We start from the raw sequence: 20,943 nt of genomic DNA, 5'->3' as shown, positions 1-20,943 counted from the left end.
GTCCCATTCTCCCAGCTTAGTTAGTTAGCATGGTAGCTATGGACTAGATCAGCTTTTGTTCAGACAGAACAAGGCATGGCAGAATTAGGGGCCTAGTACTCAGCACTGTTGATTAAGTAAATGTATGCATGCATAAACGTTGGGACTAATTTAATGGGGGGGCGTTGCTGACACTACTGCAGTCCCCACCTACCCCAAGGGCATCCGCAGTATCTGGAATGGCTCCAGCCTAGGCGGCTTGGCTATAGCAGTGCCCCTTCCACCCCAGGAGCGAGAGGTTGGCCCCACCACACCCTACCAAGGCCTAGGTCCAAGCATCCTCCCATCCTTCCCCCAGGTCTTCTGAGGTCGCCCAGTTAGGCGGTGGTGGCAGTGGAAAGGAAGCAGAGACAGCAGTGCAGTGAAGGTTCAAGTTTACTCTTTGGGGATAGGAAGGGGTGAGGAGGAGGTGTGGGTGGGACGGGGGCGCCCCTCAGTAGTCAGCTGTGTAATCTGTGCCATGTAGCCCCCGGCACAGCAGTGTGAACTCTTTCACCATCTCCTTCACCCGCCTCTTGTTTACTCGCTCGCTGAAGAAGAGAAGGGAGAGCAAGTTAGCAGCATCCACCACGCCTCCTCTGCCCCCTGACCCGAGCCCAGGCCCTGCCAGCTCTGCTCACCGAAGGATCTGTTGGCTGAAGGTGTCCTTCTGTTCAGGGCTGAGGCGGGCAGAGGGAAAACCAGGTGACTGAAGTGCCTCCTTGATCCACACGCTCAGGAGGCTGAAGCAGTGTTTGTTCAGAGCAAATAGGATGTCGGCAAAGCAGTCCATGAGGCTGCGGGAGGCCTGGCCCCCAATGGCCTGAGGGAGACGGGTTCTCAGCACACCAGGGCCTTGCCCCTTCTGCAGCAAGGTGCCTAGCCACACCCACCCACTCCCGGACAGTTCCTCAGCCAAAGTGCATATGACAGGTGAGCGCTGCTTTTCAAGAGCCAGCTGATCCTCACAGAAACCCAACAACTTCCAGCCACTGACTTGACAGAGAAACAAGAGCTTAGGGAACCAAGGCTCAAGCTCCCCAGGAAGGCAGCTGCCCCAACAGTGAGGGCCACCCAACCCCCATCAAACCCCCCACACCTGGCTCCATCTCACCTCCAGCACTGCTATGAGCAGCATACGGCCATCCTCCTGTACCACCTTTCCCACAGGTTCTACTTCCCCACACCGAGGCAGCAGCTCTGTCTACAGAGGATGGAGAGGCCCGTCAGCCCCAGCTCTTTCTCCTGTCCCCCTGGAGACAAGACCTGCACACCACACCCCTACCCTCTAGAGTCCTGGGCAGGGTGTGCTAGGCATAGGGGTGGTGGGGGGTTAGGGGTCAGCACGGGACTCACAAAGAAGCCACAGGAGGCCTTGACAGTAGGTGCTTCGGGGAACTTGAGGGCCAGCACAGCTGTGGGAGAGGCAGAGGCAGATCAGATGGGTGTCAAGGATCCTCCCGAAGGGGCCCCAGGCCCACCTGTCCACCTGGCCCCACTTACCACACTGGAACACAGCTTTGACATCCAATCGTTCACACAGGAACAAATCTGGCTTCCGCTTCAGAGCCTGCAGGAGGTGGAGCTGGTAAGCCCAGCCCAGCCAACTCCAAGAACCATCCCCCCACTCACCTGCCACCCAGACCCCAAGTTCACACACCGCAAGTAGAGGCTGTCAACACCAGCCCCCCAGCCGTCTCTGGGGGACCCAGACCACTCCAGAGCTCAGTAGGTCAGGAGGGGAGCAGCCAAGGGATGCTATGTACATGTATGTGTACATGAACGCACAGGTATATGAGAGAGGTTGGGAGTCATAATGCAAAAGTTTGGGTCCCAAGTCACCCCTAATCAAACACCTCACTCCCCACCTCCCACCATCAGGGCCAGACCTCCTGCAGGCTCCAGGTTGCCAGCAGTGACTTCACTCTGATTCACAGAGGCAGTTGAGGCCCCCTGGATTTGTTAACAGGGCAGCAGGAAGAAGAGATGGCAGCTGGACATGGAGCCCAGTCTAAGAGCCCCCCTCCTACGTCCCGCCTGCATTCCTCAGACACTCTCCAGCTTAGGAAGAGGAAAAGCAGGGCAGGAGCCTGGGAGCCACAGCCCCGCCTTTCACCCAGGATACCCTGTGTCCAGGCCCTTCTCCTCTATACCCAGCCCAGGAGCCAGGGCTGCCATGTCAGGGGGAGTGGACAGAGTATAGGGGCCGAGAGCCCACCCCAAGTGGTACCAGGGCATGACTGGTACATCCTCAGGTCACAGGAGATGCTCTGCACAGCTCCCACAGTCATCAAGCACTGCTGTTCCCCAGTAGCCCCCCCAATGCGTACCACATCGACCCCTAACCCTTCAGTCCTCACATACCTTCCACTCCCCCATGTTTACTCTTGTGCACACAGTCCCACATGCACCCTCACTTGAAACGCCCTACTGACCCTCTATCACACACCTCTATCACATCCCTTGTACACACCACTCTCCCACATTTTGCTACACACCCTCACTACATATTCACATCCCACCCTCCCCACGTCCCCAAACCATGTCCACACGCCCACACCCTCGTTCCACCCGGTTTCCCAGCACGTGCACTCTCCCCACGCACAGGCACAAATACATACTCAAACGCCCTCACCCCAAAGATGCACCCTCATGGATACCCTCACACACGTCCACCCAGGCCAAGGACACACCGCCCATTCCCACTCCTCCTGTGCCCCCTCCACTAGACTGTAAGTTCTAAGAGAGTAACAACTGTGGCTGCTTTTGCTCACCGTTATATTCTCAGCACCTAGCAGACTACCGAGCACGTATTAAACACTCAAAATATATTTGTGCAGTGATTAAGCAAAGAAACACATCATTTACCACAACCCATGGGAACCCCCAACTCACAGGAACTTTCTGACACACAGAACCCCCCACCATACTAACCCCACATTCCCACAGCCCGACACATATATCTTCTCAAACATACAACCCCTAATACAGACACACCACTACCGTACTTACGCCTAACCCTCCATAACACGCACTCCCACAGCCCAACACACACGCCTCCAACACGCATCCATATTCAAACTCCATCAATGCCTAACGCACGTCAACACACAACACGCAACAATGCCCAGGCCCGCACTTCAACTACACATTTATCCCGACACTCAACACAATACACGTACTACTTACGGCAGCCACGTGATTTCTGCTCCCTTCCCAAACCAAACTCAAAACATACAAGTAAGGTCTGACACACTTACACACCAGACACATCTCACAATGAAGCCAGCACCCCACCTCCCAGCAGCAGCAGGATCTGTCTGACAGCCCAGCGACAGCCAAGCTCTGGGCTCCACCGCAGCACATTCAGCTCGGCCCCTCCCTTGGAGCTCCTCCCAGCCTACCTCTCGAGAGCAGGCTGGGGGCACTGAGGCAGGCAGTTCCCGGCAGGAGCACGGGGACAATGAACCCCAGGCCCTTCAACTCCGGTCCTGCCCCTGAACTCCTCGGCCACCCCAGCCCCACAGGAGCTGCTGGGCACAGTTACCACCCCCTCCCTTCCCCACCCGCCAGGCCAGCCCAGCTCCCTCCCTTCGGGATCAGCCCCTCCCTGGTCTCTGTGGAGGACTGAGCTAGTTGAGGCAAAGGGGCACTAAAGGAGGATGTTGGGTTGTCAACTTCCACGGAAACAGATGAAGAAACTCTATTCAACTGAACAGAAAAAAAAAATTTGTCAACAGAAAGCTAAAAATAGGCTTAAATTGAATTTCAACATAAGAGAAAGAGAAAGAGAGAGAACAGAACGTGAATGAATAAAACTAAAACACACCTGTGCCAGGAGTTGCATAAATGAATCAACAATATCAGGATGATCCCTGGGCCCTAAAATATAATAAAGATGGAACTTAAGAAAAAATTATACAAACAGCAACTCAACCTCATATAGTTATGTGGGACTGAGAGCCTGCAGGGAGACAGCGTGGGGGCACATGAGCAGCAGGAAGCAAGATAAAGAAACAAAACATACAAAAACCATGAACTGGGAGAAGCCCAACAGAAAGAGACGGCAAAGTGAAGGACGGTCTGCCCCAGCTCCCTCCCGAGGGGCCTTCCACCTACTCCCCGCTCCTCCTCAGGTCAGTCCCCAAGTGACCCTGCGATGCTCGAGCAACGCTGGCCACCATGTAGCTGGACAAACAGCCCCCAGACTCTTGCTGTGGCCTCTGGCACGCTGCAGTGGCCCTACACTGCTTCCTAGCACATACCTCCCCATCACTAGCCATCAAAGAGGAGGGCAGGGCTGGTGGGAGGTCGGTCCTTGGTACTGCCTTTGGAGGCCTGGCTGAAGGCCCTGGAAAGGGCCGTGTATCATGGTCTGAGCAGGCGCCCCCTCCCTTCCATGGCCTTAGGGCTCTTGGTTTAGCCAAAGAAAGGAATCTGTTGGGTTCTCTTAAACCAGAAGACTCCTTCTTGGGTACTGCAGTGCCCCATATGCTGTGGGGATGGCCAGGCAAGCCACTGCAAGGCCTAGGGGAGGGAACTGCATCATGAGGCCAAAAATGAGAACCCCACCCACAAAGCCCCTCCACATGGACACAGACCCAGCAGAGAGCCAGGCTCAGGGCTGACCACCAGCTCCCACCATCTGGACGCACGAGGAAAGAGGGAAACCAGTCACCCCACGGTGTGGTGAGAGGGCAGAGCCCGAGGAAAGTACGGCAAGGCTGGGACAGCATAGCAGGTAAGGGGACCATCCTGTCCTGTAAGACAACCAACAAGCCCAACAGACAGGATGTTGGACACTACTCTGCTTCCAGTTCTGAGGACACCTGCGGCACGGACGAGGCGTGCGCCTGGAGGTCCTGCCCGCCGCTCCACTCTCAGGAGGAGGTGCTGCGGGAACCCCTGCCTGAGACACCACTAAGCAGCTGTGTGATCTTGCGCAAGCCACAGACGCTCGGTTTCCCCGACTGTCAAGTTGATAATAATCTCTCCCCTGCTTCCTTCGGGCTGTGAGGAGCCACTGATAAAGCACGTCCCTTCCACATCTGCACCCCAAGTTACTCAAGTCTTGGAAAACGAAGCCCGGTGTGCCCCATGCCTGGGTCGCCCTGCAGACAGCAGGTCTGGCGTTCAGCAGCCACCCTGCTAGAGGTGGGCCGGACAGTGAGGAAGAAAGGCTCCAAGGGCAAGGAGCCCTCGTCCTCCTTTCTTCAACAGCGTCTGGTGCCTACTCTATGCTGGCCTTGTTCTGACGGACGCAGAGGGAAGAGAGCCAAGCCTGCCCTTGAGGAGCTTAGTCCAGGGAGAGAGACAGACATGGGAGCTGCTTACTGAGTGTGATCAGTGCTGTATCAGCAGTGCATGCCCGATGCAGTTTTGGCACAAGGTCAGAAGCACCCAGCTCTGCCTCAGAGGAGCTTCCGAGGACTGATGCATGGGTAAGGCAGGGAGGGGCGAGAGCTCACCCAGTAAAGGGCACAGGGCAATCCAGGCAGAGGAGCAAGGCATAGGGATCAAACGGGACACAGTGAGGAAAAATCAGGATGGCTGAACTGCTGGAGCCATTCAGGAATGGACGTTGAGAAGTAGGTAGGAGCTATATCATGTGCAGGGCAGTGGGACGATGACCCCACAGCGATGGGGAGCAACAGAAGGGCTTTAAGCCAGGGAGGGAAAATGCTCAGATTTGTGTCTTATAAAAAATATTACAGCTGCATGGTGCAGAATGAATTGGAGAAGGGCAGATGTCAGGGAAACCAGTTAGAAGACTGCTGAGCTGATCCAGATGGCACCGTACACTGGAGCAGTGGCCGTAGAGGGTGGGGAGAAGTGGGCAGGCTGAAGGACCACCACGACCTGTCCCCAGCTGGATACGAGGAGGGGGAGAGGTGGCGCTGAGGATGACCACATCCGGGTTTCTGGCTCAGGTTTCTCCCCACTTTGGAAACTACCCATGGCCCACCAGAGCAGAGGCCAGCATCATGGGACCAGACACCAAGGACAGAAGCAGAGAGTGCTCTAGCTCCAGCTGAGACTCCTGGTGAGCCTCAAACCTGTGACCACAAATCCAGGCAAAACTCAGGAGGCTGGAGGAACAACACTGTTTCCTTTCTGAGTGAGAAGCCTGGGTTAGGCAGCAGGGGAAGCCTGGAGCCCCCTGCTCCCAACTTCTCTCAGGCAGAGGGCCGCAGTGAATGGGGCACTGGGACCACAACCAAAGGATTTTGGCCTAGAAAGGAATAAGTCTCAATGTAGGGAAAGGAACCAGCAATCACTGAGTACATCGTGTGCAAAAACCCCAAGCCAGGGGCCCAAAAGATGCTACTTTAATACCTGTAACAATCCTATCGAGTATCTGAAAATCTCCATTTCACAGATACGGGAAGGCAGGCTCTGAAAAGGTAAGTGACTTGCCCAAGGTCACACAACTAGTTGGTGGTGATGAGCTTAGAATCTAGGTCTATCTGACTTCGAAGCCACGCTCTCTCCACTTTTCATTCTATCCCAAAGGAAATGGAGTCAGCCTGGTGCCCCAAGTCCCTCAGAGCTTCCAGCCCCATCTTCCCCCACATCCAGACTGGCCCTGAGTCCAGCAGGCCAGTAGAAGACATCATTCACTCTCTTGTCCACTATCTGTAAGGTGACAATTGTGCTGTGCTTGATCCCGTTAGTTTCCCATCAAGTCCCAGGTGCAACTCAGGGGAGAGAGGAGAACAGAGTGGGCAGCTTTGGCTCCCCAGTTGGGGAAGCAGAGGCAGTGGCAGTGGCGGCAGCAGCAGAGACCCTGGTCAGGACCTACCTTGCTGGAAGAGGGTGAGTGTGACGGAGGTGACGAGCAGGAAGAGGGCCTCGATTGGGGGAAAGTGGGCAGGCTCATGAGCAAAGATGTGGACCAGCTACAACAAAGCAGGGAATGCCGGTCAGCTGAGGCCCTGGCCCACCAGGACAGGCCAACATCCCTGGGATGCAGGTGAGAACCCCTGCCAGAGAAGCCATCCACCCCACTCCACCCACCCGCCCAACCCCTGCGTCAGATCTCTGCCTGGGATGACATCCCAAACACTGCTGCATCCATCAGAAGGCCCACCTGTCGAGTGAGGTCAAGAGCGGAGGCCTGAGGGATGGTGCTGTACATCCGACCCAGCATCTCACACAGCTGTGGCACCATGGGGGCAAAGTCGTCCAGCAGCGTCTTAACTGACTTCTCGAAGATAGCGCACACCGCCTGGAAAGAAAGCAAAGGGGCCCTGGTCAGCAGGTCACCATTGGCTGGAGCAGAACTGAGGCCCTGCACAGAGGAGGCCTAAAAATGGGCCCTTACCTAAAAGCCCTGCCTGGCTCTGCGAACCAAGGAAGGCAGGCAAGTCTGACCCTCACCCTGGAAGGCAGGAGGCTAAAACGCCCTTCTCAGAGGGGCTGAGGATGGAAATTTGTAACTTAACTCTTGCTACTTACATCCTCACCATTGCCTTTCAGGGAGCAACAGTGGTGAGAAACTTCTGAAATGAACAGAACAAAAGCAGGTGTCTGATGCTAAAGTGGATCCCTGTCACTCAGCCCCAGCATCACAGTCCTGGGGTCGAGCACTTCTTGTGATGCTGGGAAGCTCTGAATGTCTTCCCCAGAGAATCCCTGTGTCTATGGGGCAGGATTCATCTCCTTTACTTCCTCCAGGTCATCTCAAGCCGAGGTGGGGCGGCAACACCTTCTTCCTGCTCCACCTCTGAGCAAAGTCACCACAGGGGCTGATGGCAAGGGTCAGGACTCACCTCCACCACCTGGGCATCATTCAGCCATTTGCTCAGCACCTTCTGGATAAGCTGGAAGACCTGCTGCAGTACCACCACCACCTGAAGACAAAGGAAGAAGTGAGGTGCCCCCACTACCTCTCTCACCCACCCAAGAAGGACTACTCAGTAGCTGGAAGTAGGCCAGGAGTTCGAATCTGTTGCCCCAGACTGCCCATTGAGGACTCAGTGCAAGGGACCCTGGGGGCAGGAATGCTTTGCTGAATCCCCATGAATGAAAGAGGATACCCTGAATTCTGGGGATCACCTTAGAGGAAGCCTCAAACTGCAAAGCAGGCATATTACAAGTGCTTCAAAAGATAACCTTTTAAAAAAGTCACTCCTTATCTACTTCTGCTCAGTAAAAGTATTTTAGTGCCAAACGCTTATGGGCTAGCCCCTTAAGAAGCAGAGATGCTGTCTCACCCAGATAGGCTTAGGGTAGAGAGCCCCAGGGGATGCGTAGATACGGGCAACTTATGGTGGAGCAGAGAGCAGCCTGAGGTCCTGGGAGGTGAGGGAAGGCAGGTTGATGACTACCATAGGAGAAGGGGCTCTGTGGGAGGACAGTGGCCTCGGTTTGGTCTGGAGCCAAAAGGGTAACTGAAACTGGGGTGGGGAGTTGAGTACAGAGACCAGGATACTGTGGCTTCCTTTTCTCCAGGAGAAACCCTGGAGGGGATACTTGGAACAATGACCAAGGCAGTCCCTCACATCTGTACAGAGCTTTATGGTATGCAAAGTACTTTCAATCAAGACCACCCCGGCTGTTCAGCACAGTTCTATGAGATGAGCACCGGATATCTTTTTTTTTTTTAGCACCAGATTTCTTGATGTTCATAGTTTTGAATGGGAAGCTGAGGCTTGCCCCAGACCAAACAGCTTGTAAGTGGTCATCCCAATCCCTTTTGTGCCCGAGCCTACTGCAGTACTTATCACACTGCTCTGTGACAATCTGTTTACATGTATTTCTTCTAGACTAGGAGCAACTCAAAGGCAAGAACTATTACATGTGGAGTGCCCGTAGGGGACAGCGAATGCTGAAGTAGAAGGCCTCACAGAGTTGGAGGTTAAACAAGCGTCCAAAATTACATCACTTTGGGGCTGTAGGATAATGTCGGTGTCCCCCATGGGGAGAAGGAAACACTATACCACCACTCCAGGTGGGGAGGACAAAGACAACATCACCCACAGGACTGAGACAATGACATCACTCCCTACAGAGTAAGGAGCAATGGTAGGGTCATTCACAGGGTCAGAGGACCAAATGCATCATGCCCCATGGGGCCAGGGACACAATGACAATATTACCCGTAGAGTTCAGGGGTGACTATGACATTACCACAGGGTTGGGGGGGCAATAGCAATGACAACATCACCCACAGGGTTGGGTCCCTGCGGCACTGGCAGCTTCCGGAGCTCAGAGCCTTCATGATCATCTTCATGATGACTGACGTCCAGCGTGGTGAAGAGGTTGGAGAGAAGCCCCAAGATGTGGACAATGGCCAGCTTGTTGGAGGGATTAGGCTACAGGGAGAAGGGAACCAAGCTCTGGGTCTCCCAGCCCTGACTGCCAGCTCAAGCCCCACCCCTCAGCAGTCACAGCCAACACGAAGGGAAGTCCCATAGTCCCACTGCTGCTCCCCAGCCACACACACGCACACACTCACACACGCATGCACGCACACACGCGCGCGCGCGCACACCAGCTCACTCACTATCTCCTCCGCCAGCTTCTCCAGCTGCTGGATATATGGTGAGATGAGCGAGTGCAGGTTTTTAAGGATCTCCTCCACTTGCAGGGCCGACAGCAGGAAGCCCAGTGCCTGCATCAGCCACATGCACTGGCTCGTCTGTGGGGCAGAACATCGAGGGTCAGTCCCAGACACACCTGGTTGTGGGTGGGAAGAATGAACCTCTTGGGGAAGGTTCTGAGAACAGAGAATAAGGCGCAAAGGCAGAAGATGGGATTTCTACAGCTCCCCACAATACCCCAAGGAGCCCCTTAGAAACTTTTGAACTCACCTTATGGATCTGTTTCATCAGCACATCCTGGGGAAAAAAAGAAGGAATATGGTGTCAGCACAGGGCAGAGTGTGCCCTGAGGCCCAGCTACACACCCAGGGCCCCCGCGTACCTGGGAGACAGCCACGATGTTGGCAGCATAGGGCGGCAGGTCATACTTGCATTCTCGGCAGATCTTCTTGAGGGTGGACACAGAAGAGATAGAGAGCTCAGGATTGCCTAGGGCATGCAGTACTAAGGGTAGAACGCTGTTGATCATGACGGGGTGGTCAGCCAGCCATTCAGACAGAGCTCCTGGGGGAAGAAGGGAGAAGGCAAGACATCTGAGGCAGGCCAGGCTGGCTGTGTACCATGTCCCTGTGAGGGAGGCAGAGCTCCTGGCAGGGTGGAGTTGCAGGCCCTGTATGGAGCACTGCTCATTCAGAGGACTGAATGGGCAAACATGCACGCACATGCTCAAACATGAGCCTTACACCTGAGAAGCAGGAAGGAGTTATGCAGTAGAGGCCCAGTGCTGCTATTTCAGTGACAGTGAACTACCCTCACTGAACTGCAGCTCAGTGCACTGTAGAAAGGACCCCTAGACATGCCAGGACAGTCAGTTGGCTGCAGTTCTGATTGTGTGCGTGGGCATGTATGTCTCCCACTTTGGATAGGACCCAGCAAGCTGGCTGTGGCTGGGGATGTGTGCCTTGGCTCTGGGAATGTGCTCATGGGTGTGTGCCAGGTCTCACCAATGGTGAACATGACAGTGTCCGCCAGCTGCACGTTACTGATGCTGATCCGTGGGATGAGGCCAATGAGCCCGGGCACCACATCAGAATAGTTGACATCGATGGTCTCCGCGATGGACTGGAAGCCATAGAGCAGGGCCTCTGTGTGCTGGGAAAAGAGGATGCCACTGGCTTGGCTCAGGAGGAGGGTGCAACAGGTCTGGGAGGGCTGAGGGAATCAGGCGGGGGAGGTACCTGCCAGGAGTAGGGCTCCTCTGAGCTGGTAAGCAAACGGCCCAGCTTGTCATAGAGGTTGCTGAGCAGCTCGGCCCCCAGCATCTCATAGACATACATGAGTGTATCTGAGATGTCCACCCTGAGAAGCAGATAAAGGCCTTATACACCACCTGGCTGCTTCCCCCAAGCCCAGGAGCCCACCCCAGTTCCCTCAGAGCCCTGCCAAAGTGCCTATAGAGAAAGGAGGCCCAGGATTCAGGGAGCCTGGCCTTGGGCCCCTCCCCTCATTGCCTTCATTATTTCAGGACTCCCTTTAGAGCTAGGATTGGCCTGCTACCATCACCTGTAAATTCGGAACTGCTCCTTCTCATCTGAGGACCAGAATCCATATTCTTCATCAGAAGGGAACTGGGCCTTGTGCAGAAGCACATCTACCAGCTGGAAGTAGACCGGCCGGTATACCTGCTGGTACACAGCCTGCTTCTCTGCCTCAAAGGACAGAATGTCATCCTGAGAGAGCCAGGGAGGAGAGTTAGCCAGAGAAGCCCCTGATTCACCTTCTTCCATCATGGCCCAGTCCTACTGAAGGTCACATGACACACCTGCAGCGTGTACCAGAAGGTGAGGGTCAGGGAGCTGGTGGTCTCATTGACAGGGAAGTGGCCAGGGATGCCCGTGCAGAACATGATCATGTTGACAAGGGCCAGAAAGCTCTGCCAGTGCTCCACTTGGTCCAGCAAGGCCCTGGGAGGGAGGAGACATAGGGAGGTCATTCCGCCTCCCCCACTTCTTAGAGGGCCCTACTATCCCACCCCCAGCTGCCCCTCTCCTCACCGGGAGTGGTTCTCGCCCAGGGCCACAGCAATGCGACAGATGCCGTGGGAGGTCTCCATGTCCCCATTCTGCACTGCCTGTCGCAGTTGATCCTGCAGTCCCAGTACCAGTGGGATGAGTTTCAGGAGTGTGTTCACATACCTGGAGGCATAAGGTGAGGAGACCCATCATAGCTGTCTGCCCATCCCCCACCAGCTTTAAGAGAAAGGCACAATTTCCCTGTCATCCATCAAAGCCCCCCTTCCTTCCCACATCAAACCCAAAGTGAAAAAGAGGTCAGGGCCTACACGGCAGGTTTGATGCTGCCCAATTTGAGAAGAACCTTAGGTCAGAGACTTCCAGAAGAATTCTGGGAAGGAAGTACGAGAAGGTAAGTGTTATGGGTGGACTTGTGTCCTCCAGTTAGACTCAGAGTTGATGCTGAAATGGGTTAAGACTTTTGGGGAGGTTGGGATGAGGTGAATGCGTTTTGCATGCGGGAAGGACATAAATTTTGGGGGACCAGAGAACAGACTGTTATGGATTGAATTGTGTCCCCCCCCCAGAAAGATGTGTTAAAGCCCTAACCTCCAGTACCTCAGAATGTGACCTGATTTGGAAATAGGGTCATTGTAGATTAGAACACAGAGTAGGGGGTGGCCCTAATACAATATGACTGGTGTTCTTAAAAGACATTCATGTGAAGACAGAGACGTACAGGGAGAATGACATATGATGACAAAGGCAGAGGCTGGAATTATGCAGCTGCAAGCCGAGCGGAACACCAAAGATTGCCAGCAAAGCACCAGAAGCTAGGAGGTGGCAAGGAAGGATTCTCCCACAGGTTTCAGACGGAGCTGACACCTTGATTTCAGACCTCTAGCCTCCACAACTGTGAGACAATAAATTTCTGTTGTGTGTGCCAGTGTGTGGCACTTTATTATGGCAACTCTAGGAAACTAATACACTCAGTGTCAGGGGAGACCGAACGAGGGTGGGAGACAGAAGAGGTAACACAGGCTAGGAGTCCCGTTAAAGACTTTAGAAGGCAGCAACAATCCTGAGAGCATCAACCTCCACCTTCCACTCCACCCCCTACCACCAAATCCTAACTCCTAAGGACTCTGGTGGCAATAAGGAAGGGAGAGAAGTAGATGATGAACTCAGAGGGAGCTTAGAGGCAAAACAGGGATATGAGGATGGGGAAGAGTCAAGAACAACTCTCCTTGGTAGAGGTATTTACTGAGACCTGGAGGAGCGGGTAGAGGGGAACAGTAATAAATTTAATGGGAGGCCAGAAGGTGGTAAGTTCAGTGTTAGGCACATTGAATCAGAGGTACCTGGTGAGATAGGCAGGTAGAAGTGTCCAGAGAGTTGGAGATAAAAACCTGAAGCCCGATGGAGAGGTTTGAGCAAGAGACATAGATTTTGGAAACATCAGCAAACGGCAATGGGAGCACATGAGAATTGCCCAAGAAGAAAGTGTTGAATGAGAGAAAAGAGCACAATGATGCCTAAAGAAGCAGCAGAGGAAGCAGAGTATACAAAGGAGCCTGAGAGGAGGCTAGCTCCATTCCCAGAAACCTGCTTTGTGGAGATGAGACTAAGCAGAGAAGTGATACTCTCAGGGGGGGATCCCTCTGCTGTCAATCATAGAGTCACCATAGCAATCTATGGAGGGGAGGGGTTACTGAGGGTCCAGAAGGAGTTCTATCTGGACTTGCCCCAAGCAGGTTGTTCGGAGGTAGCCCCATAACCTTAGGTGGAGGATGAGAAGGACAAGAGGCAACCAGTCCAGGATGTTGGCTTTCTCCACATCCTGGTTCTGGTGGGACAAGACGTCCCTACCAGGGTACCCACAGCCCAGAGACAGCTCCAGAGGGTGCTGCCTGGAGACAGTGGGGATAGCTTCAGTCTCATGGCCCTGACACAGGCTGCACCACAAGACAATGGGCACCTTCAGACCAGACTCTGGCACAATGAGTAGGGGCAGGGCCAAGGCCATGGCCCGCAAACTCCCCAGTAGCTGAGACAGGGGCAGGAGGTAGTGCCCTACCCTCACAGCATCCCCACTGTATTCCAAGGTTCCCTCACACCTTCAAAATTCATGTACACGGTAGGTACTCAATGAAAGTTCTTAATTTGTCTCATCTATACCTCATAATAGGATAAATCAAAGAGTAGAGCCCAGTAGAGCTCAGAGTATTACTCAAGGTCACAGAACAAATTAGAGACAGATTCCAGGCTAAGACAGCTCCTTACACAGCTATAGATCTGCTTCTGTTTCAAGGCCCAACCTGAATTTCCCCAAAGGATCTATGGAGATCTCAGCCCACATCTCAAGTTCTAACTGATGGGAGCCCCCAAGAGCCTGTCTAATTCACCTTCTTTCCCTTCCCCAGTTCCCAGTGAAAAGCTTTTCCAGGATTAAAAACAAATCTCAGGAAAAAAATTTTGTTTCTCAAAGGAGAGAGCGCCAGGCAAGCAGCAGCAGCTGTGGAGGGCTGGGAAAAGGGTAACCTGAGTGCGGGCTCAGCCAAGGGGAGCTGATGTCAGGACACCTGGGGAGGTAGTGGCTGGATGACCCAGAAGTCAAAGCCACTGAAGGTGACTTTCTCAAGCCAAAGCTAGGAAACAGACTAGACAGAGCAGGGCCCAACACTGACCCCAGGCTGGATGCAGCCCACCCATGGGGGAAACTCTTGCATAGATTTCCTACCACCTGGGCACCTGTGCCTGAGACCTGTGAGCAGACACGGGCCTGAGGCCTTGAGGCTTCTAGGTGTGGGGGAGGAAGATAGAGCGGATGTCTTTAAGCACCATGGCTGAGCCTGGGTTCAAAAGGCCTGGCTCCTGTTGGTCAGCTCAAGCTGCCGGGGCAGGGCTGCTGGGACTCCTTGCCTGCCACTCACACAGAGCTCAGCCCAGACCTGCAATTAGAGCTCTGGGAGCAGAGTTGAGAAAATGGGGAGAGTTGCTAAGCAACCAAGGGGGCTGCAGCCAATGGGCGCTCAGGAGGCTATAGGTTCCCTCACTGGCTCCTTGCTCGCTCATTCGTTCAGAGGAGAAGAGGCATCAATTACCTACCAAAGCCCTCGAGACACTGGCTAGCCGAGTAAACCTAGGTGTATCCAAGGACACCCCACATCACCCACGCACTGGCCCTGCCAATTCCCCTCAGCCACCAACTGTCTGAGCCCAGCCAGCCAAGAAAGGCCTTGACCTGGGACTTGGTACCCACCTGAAGTTGGAAAACCAGAGAAGCCATGGGAAAGGGCTCGTACTAACTGCCAATGCAATAATGATACCAAATACTAGTCACTGCCGTTTACGGAGTATCCAGGAACCATGCTAAACCTTTCACAGACATTCTCTTATTTAATCCTCATACCAAAATATTCTCCACAGAATACCAGGGGCAGGCCCTGGGCACATTATCCTACTTAAACTCTGTAATATGATCACACCCATTTCACTGATGACAGAAACTGAGGCTTAAAAGTGGTTTGCCCAAGGTCTCAGATCTAGGAGGTGAACCCTCTGGGATTCAAACTCAGACATGACTAATGCCAAGGCTAGAACTATCAACCACTTTCCCAGGCCATCTCTTTCAGTGGTATCTTCCCCTCTGGTTCTGCCAAGCATTCCCAAAGCATCTTCTCTGAAATGTTAAGTGTCAGGCCTCCAGTCTTGCCCTGGCCAATCCAACTTATACCAAAAATGCCATCATGCCATTTTCTCTGCTTACAATCCTTTAATAGCTTTACATCATCCTCAGGATGAAGACCAAAATCTTAAGCCTGGCCAGCAAGGTCTTGCATGATCTGGGCCTGGATCTCCTACCAGTGGCCCTTATACTCTGCTGTCTAATCACACCTACTCACCAGGCTCTCTCACACCCTTCCCTTGCTCGGGCTCTTCCATCTGTCTGGAAGGTCCTCCCCATATCCATCCCCTCCATCTGGCTAACTGTTACACAGCCTTCAAAGCACAGCTCTATTGTCACCTTCTCTGGGAAGCCCTTAATAACCCTCAGACTGGGTTAAATGCCTCCTCTGGGTTCTGACAGCCACCCGCTCCCTCCATTAGAGCGTTCATCACATAGGCTCTACTTGCCCACCCAAGTGTCTACTAGATTGTGAGCTCCTATCTTGCAGAAATCAACCCATCTTTAGGCTCCCTGTGCTCAGCCCAGGGCCCCACACATAAACAAACGCTCAAGCAACACTTGCTGAAGAAGCAGCTCATTACACTCACCTTTTTTCGGTGAGTGTAATGTATGGTGGTGCTGCCCACCACAGGCCTTTGCACCTGCTGTAGCTCCCGAAGCCTGGAACACTCCCTCCCCTTCCAACCTCTCCCTACCCCACCCCCACCCCTCACCACTCAGGCAACTCCTACTTTTCATCCGTTCAAAAAATAATGAATGCTACCAAGTGCTGCCAGGCACAGTGTGACAAAATAAAATGACAGAGTGACTGTCCTCACAATGCTGAGAGACTAATGGGGAGACATATATTAATTTATAATGAAACTGAGTTATGGGCTAAGAAGGAAACACACTGGGAGCTCTGAGATAAAATAATAGAGACCAAACTGAGTCTTAAAAATCATGAGGACTTCCTTAAGGAAGCGAAGTTTCAGCTGAGGCAGCAGTGATATGAGAAGTACATGTGATGGTTCAGAGGCTAGAGGGAGCCTGGGACACTCACAGAACTGAAGAGATTGTGTGAGAGTGAAGAAAGCAGGGAGCATGGTACGAGACAAGGCTGGGGACGCCATGTTGTGCAGTGCCCCTGTGAATCACGTTGAGGATTCTGAACTTTATCCTAAGAGCAGTGAGGACCCACTGGAGATTTCTGAGCAGAAAGGAAAGATTAGATCCTCATTTTTAAAGGATTGCTCTGGGTGCTGGGTGGGCAATAAAGGGTATAAGTGTGAAAACCAGGGGACTGGTGAGGAAGCCCCTCAGTATTCTGGGGAGAGAGGTGAGGACAGCTCACACCAGGGTGGTGGTAGTGGAAATGGAAAAAACAGATACACAGTATAGTCAGAAGCAGAACACCAGAACTTTGTGACTGCAAGATTGAGAGAAAGGGAAGGGAGAGTCAAATATTTTCATGGAATAATTCATTACATAGTTAGTTGTCTGATGTCTGTCTCCCTCTCTGAACCATAAGGACAGGGACCATGTCTTGTTTGGTTCCAGCATTGGACCTATTGCTAGCATAGGACCAAGCATGCAGTAGGCACTCAATTAGTGTTTATTGAACAAATGGATGGATGGATGCGTGGCTGGCCAAGCAGACTGTCCATCTCCGGAAGGAGGGGACTGGCTCACCTCTGGGCATCAGGCTGCGAGATGGCATTGACAATGGCCTCCACGCTGCTGTCGAAGAGCTCTGAGTCCTGCAGAGCAGCGAAGGCAGCCTGAATGAGCGCCTCACAGTCCTGCAGGGGCACCTCCAGCTGCACCCAGCTGGAAAAGCACTTGAGCACCTTCTGACGCACACAGCTGGGTGAGCTGGGCTGCTGCAGCAGCTGCTCCAGCAGCGGGAAGACAGCCCCGCACTCCACTGCCAGGCTGGCCCGCACCAGGCTTTTGCGATACTGGGGCAGGCGGCTGGTCTGGAACTCCTCGGGCAGCACTGTCAGCAGCTCTAGCAGGGCCAGGCAGCGGCCCTGGCCATCCACTGGTGAGTCCTCAGCCTGGAAGAGCCGTACCATATCTGCCACAGCACACGGCCAAGCATCAGGCATCATGCTGAGAGCCAGCGAGGCCAGTGCCACGCACAGCCGAGTCAGCACAATCTTGGAGCCACTGGCAAAGCGGGTGATCTGGGTGAAGAGCTGTGCCTTTAGACTCTCATACTGGTCAGTGGGGATGTCACTCCAGTAGCGAGAGATCTTGATGTGCAGGGCACTGGCCCCAAAGTACTGGATCTCAGGCACCTTGTTGGGCTGCAGGAGCTGCCAGCTGAAGTGCCAGGCCTGTGGGGAGACCTGGGCCTGCATCAGCCACTTCTGAGCCAGGTTCTTGTTCTCAATGTTGGGGTCGTAGTAGAGCTGGTGCAGCGCCTGCAGGACAGCACAGGACTGAGCAGGTGCTGGCTACTCTGGATCCTGCCAGAGCCCAGAACAGAGGGCAGGACCTGGTCCTGCAAGACTGCTCTTTCTGACTGGGGGGCTGAGCGGGAAGGGAGAGCTCAGGGCTCTGCAGTGTTTCCTGGGCCTGGAGTCCTGCCGATATCTTGAGTGCCTGAACTTTGCCCATACTCTACCATAATTTCTTCTCCTTATAGCAAAACATTATGGGTTCAGAAAATGAACTTCCACAGGAGAGCAGCAAAAGAGGAGGCTGAGTTCCCCAGAGGGGAAGCACCTGAACTAAAGGGCAAGGCCCAGGTGGAAGGAATGGCTCCATAGGGAAGAAGCTAAACCTGAGAAGAGTATGAAACAGCCTGAGGGGCCCCCCAACCCTCCCAGGCACAGCTGCTCTCATCTATTCCAACAGCTCCATTTAGCTCCCCCAGGATCATCCCTAGGTCACTCCAGATACTGGCACCAAAGCCATTGTGAAATCTGAGCAGGACTAAGGCTTTGCCAGGCAGCCCTAGGGCAGGGACAAACTGGAGAGGAGGGTGAGAACACTCCTCAGAGAGCACACGAGAGGGTCCAAAAAGCTGGTCCAGAGAAGTCTTGGCCTGCAGCCCTGGCAAACGCCTAGCCTGGAGCTTTCAACTAGCCAAATCCCCAGGGTCCCAATTCCATAAGGACTTCACACAGTGAGAAAACAGGGGTTTATCTCCCTGGTAGCACATGGAACAGTACGCCACCATGCCAACACTGCCCGGTCCCAGCGGGTGGAAGAGTGAGGCTAGGACTCTCACCCCCTAAGCAGGCTCCATTCAAGTAGACTTAGCCCTGTCTGTATCCCTGACAGCCAGTTATGGCCACTGTCCCTTGTTTGGACCCTCAGGGATGCGGAGGCAGGCAGAGAACAGAAGCAGAGAGACACATCCTCACTATTGGGTATGGTAAACGGGGCTCAAGAATAACAAACGAATATCTGCAACCATTCTCTGCTTTCCAGCAAGGTAGCCCCATCTCCCCATTCATCCCAGGGAAAATGCATTTCCGCATTCCAGGCCTCTGGGGGCAGAACCCAGAAAAGAAACAGAGAAGCAGTTCAAAAAAGATGGACTGGGCAGTGGGGGAAACTGGGAGTGCCATGGCAGGAAGCCATGTGGGCAGGTGAGTAGGGAAGAACTCTGAAGCTGCCAGCAGGATCAGGCTCCTTGGACCCAGCACAAAACAAAGGGGGCCAACCCTACTCCTGCCTGCCCAGGAGTGGTCTGGCCTCCATCCAATAAAGGAAGGACCCTTCTCCAAGGAAGAGTGAAAACATAACCCCGATTGTTTTCGTTTCAGATTATTTTCTGAGCCCCTGGCTCAACAAAACAGGTCCAGGATGGCTCAATATCACTATGGTTTCTGGAGACTGAGCTGCAGGTCTCCCGGGTCCTTGGTTTCTTACTGCACTGCTCATGCCGTTTCCATGGAGCTGGAGAACAGCCAGTCTGGCTGGAAGTCTAAACCGTCAGCACCCTGGGAGGACCACCCCAAGCCCCTAGAATATCCACAGAGGACCCATGTCTAAGGAAAGCCCAAAATAGCCTATTAAGACACCATTACATTGCTGTCCTGCCTGCCCGGAGAGACAGCAAATGCCAGGTGCTCTGGAGGCACCATCCCAACGGGCACCCAGCCCAAGCCTGGGCTCTGGCATTAGTGTCAGTCCCCAGAACTTCTGCTCTGTCACTGGAGTGCCCACCCCAGGGCCCTCATACCTTCTCCACGTTCTCCACAGTGAAGTCCAAGGCTGGTGCTGCTCCAGCCCCTGCAGCCCCCGGCTGCTCCTCCCGCCGCTCCATCTTTGCTCCCTCCCCAGCAGGGAGGTGGACCGTGACCTGTCTCCTGCCCCAGCCTCTTGGCTGCTGGCCCCCTGCTAGACTCCGGCTTCGGTGCCCAGGGGGTGGTGGGGTGACAGGGGGCCCAGGGCGAGCATGGCTGCCGAGGCCTCCCCACCTCGGTTGGCGGGGGGGCTTGCCAGAGGCCAAAAGGGATGCTCTTAGGAGGAGACCCACTGAGGGGGACTCCTAGGAGGAAGCCGTCAGTGAGGAGTTCGCAGGCAGGGGTCCTGGTGGTAGGTCAGGGCTCTGTCCCCAGAAGCTATGAGGAGGGAGTCATAGGGGAGGGAGGTCTGAGGGAAACCAAGGCCCTGGCCCGTGAGGGGTCACAGGGTCGATGGCCTGTACCCACAACACCCTCTTCTGAGTGAGCTCTCGGGTCCTAGGAAGAGGTCACGGGGGTGGGAGGCTACGGGGGAAGAGAGCCCTTCGCGGGTTACGGAGGCGTCCAACGAAGCGCAGGGGGTACAGCTTCGCAAGTCTGGGGCGAAGAGTCCGTGGAGTTAAGGGGCAGGTCCCCACCGCTCGGCCTGGCCCGCGCTCTTCTCCGTGCCCGGCTCCGGCCCCTCTACCGTCGCTGCCTCCGCCCCACTGACTGACAGGCGAGTTGGCCCGGCCGGGACGGGGCGGGGACCTCAGAGAGGCGCGGGATGCCCCGAGCGCCTGTCCCCGGCACCGCCGACTCTGAGGCCGTACCCCCCAACCCGCTCCTGCCCTGGTCCGACTCGGCACGGCACAGCCGAGCACGGCCCGGCGGAACTGCGCAGAAACTCTCTCCGGGTCTTCGTTTCTGCCTGTCCTCCCGCCAGCCCGCGTGCTCCCGAGCAGGCGGCGGAGCGGCGCGCCGCTCGAGGCCCCCGCCGAGCCAAGGCCCCCGCCGCTGCGCACCCTGGGAAATGTAGTCCGGATTGCGTCCAGCGGGAGGGCGGCGCCTTGCGGCGGAGGCGGGGAGCACGTGGGCTCGGGACCCGCCGAGCCCCGCCAGCCGCAGGCCTACCGCGGCCAACAGGCACTCCAGGTCCGACCGGCGGGAGACGCTGCGGGGCAGCCTCCTAGGAAGACGTGACTCAAGGGGCCGGTGGGTGGAGCTGGGAACCCAGGCTGGAGGATAAGGTACGTGTTGGTGGGGCGGGGGGAGGGGGTGCTGGGGGGGCAGAGGTCACTCCGGTGCTTCGCTGGCGGCACGACCTGGGGCCCAGGAAGGGGGCCGTCTGGGAAGGCGTCCGCACTACCCTGAGAAGGGGGCTTGGCGCGCCTCAGGAATAAAAAACGATGGCTCTCGGGGCCACCCAGTGAGCAACTGGGAAACCACATACCATGGACAGTGCTTGGAGAATTTCATCGGGTTCTTGGGAGCAACGTCTCTTTATGAGTAAT

The 20,943-nt window shown here is 54.8% G+C and overlaps 1 protein-coding gene across 4 annotated transcripts; it reads right to left on the bottom strand.

Moving 5' to 3' along the window:
* Window positions 1-200: 200 nt before the first annotated feature.
* Window positions 201-20,337, bottom strand: IPO13 (importin 13; the record flags this gene model as incomplete). 4 transcript variants are annotated; one of them, XM_079921153.1, is made up of 20 exons in its annotated part: window positions 19,447-20,337; window positions 16,938-17,674; window positions 11,618-11,758; window positions 11,386-11,527; window positions 11,127-11,293; window positions 10,802-10,922; window positions 10,568-10,715; window positions 9,946-10,127; window positions 9,834-9,860; window positions 9,527-9,739; window positions 9,192-9,335; window positions 7,791-7,871; window positions 7,109-7,246; window positions 6,821-6,917; window positions 3,848-3,900; window positions 1,522-1,588; window positions 1,375-1,433; window positions 1,133-1,222; window positions 660-841; window positions 201-569 (listed from the first exon to the last, which is right to left on the bottom strand). In XM_079921153.1, the coding sequence occupies exons 1-20, from the start codon at window positions 19,528-19,530 to the stop codon at window positions 473-475; spliced, it is 2,970 nt and encodes a 989-aa protein (XP_079777279.1). In that variant the 5' UTR covers window positions 19,531-20,337. The 4 variants fall into 4 exon arrangements, 3 of the variants coding, with proteins under 3 accessions (XP_079777279.1, XP_079777280.1, XP_079777281.1); XM_079921154.1 differs by having other exon boundaries at window positions 202-569; window positions 9,527-9,661; XM_079921155.1 differs by lacking the exon at window positions 201-569 and having other exon boundaries at window positions 693-761; window positions 9,527-9,661.
* Between the last annotated feature and the right edge of the window lie 606 nt (window positions 20,338-20,943).

The sequence above is a fragment of the Stenella coeruleoalba genome (assembly GCF_951394435.1).
Source record: "Stenella coeruleoalba genome assembly, chromosome: 1".
NCBI classification, from domain to species: Eukaryota; Metazoa; Chordata; class Mammalia; order Artiodactyla; family Delphinidae; genus Stenella; species Stenella coeruleoalba.
This window is presented reverse-complemented; position numbering and strand designations above follow the sequence as displayed.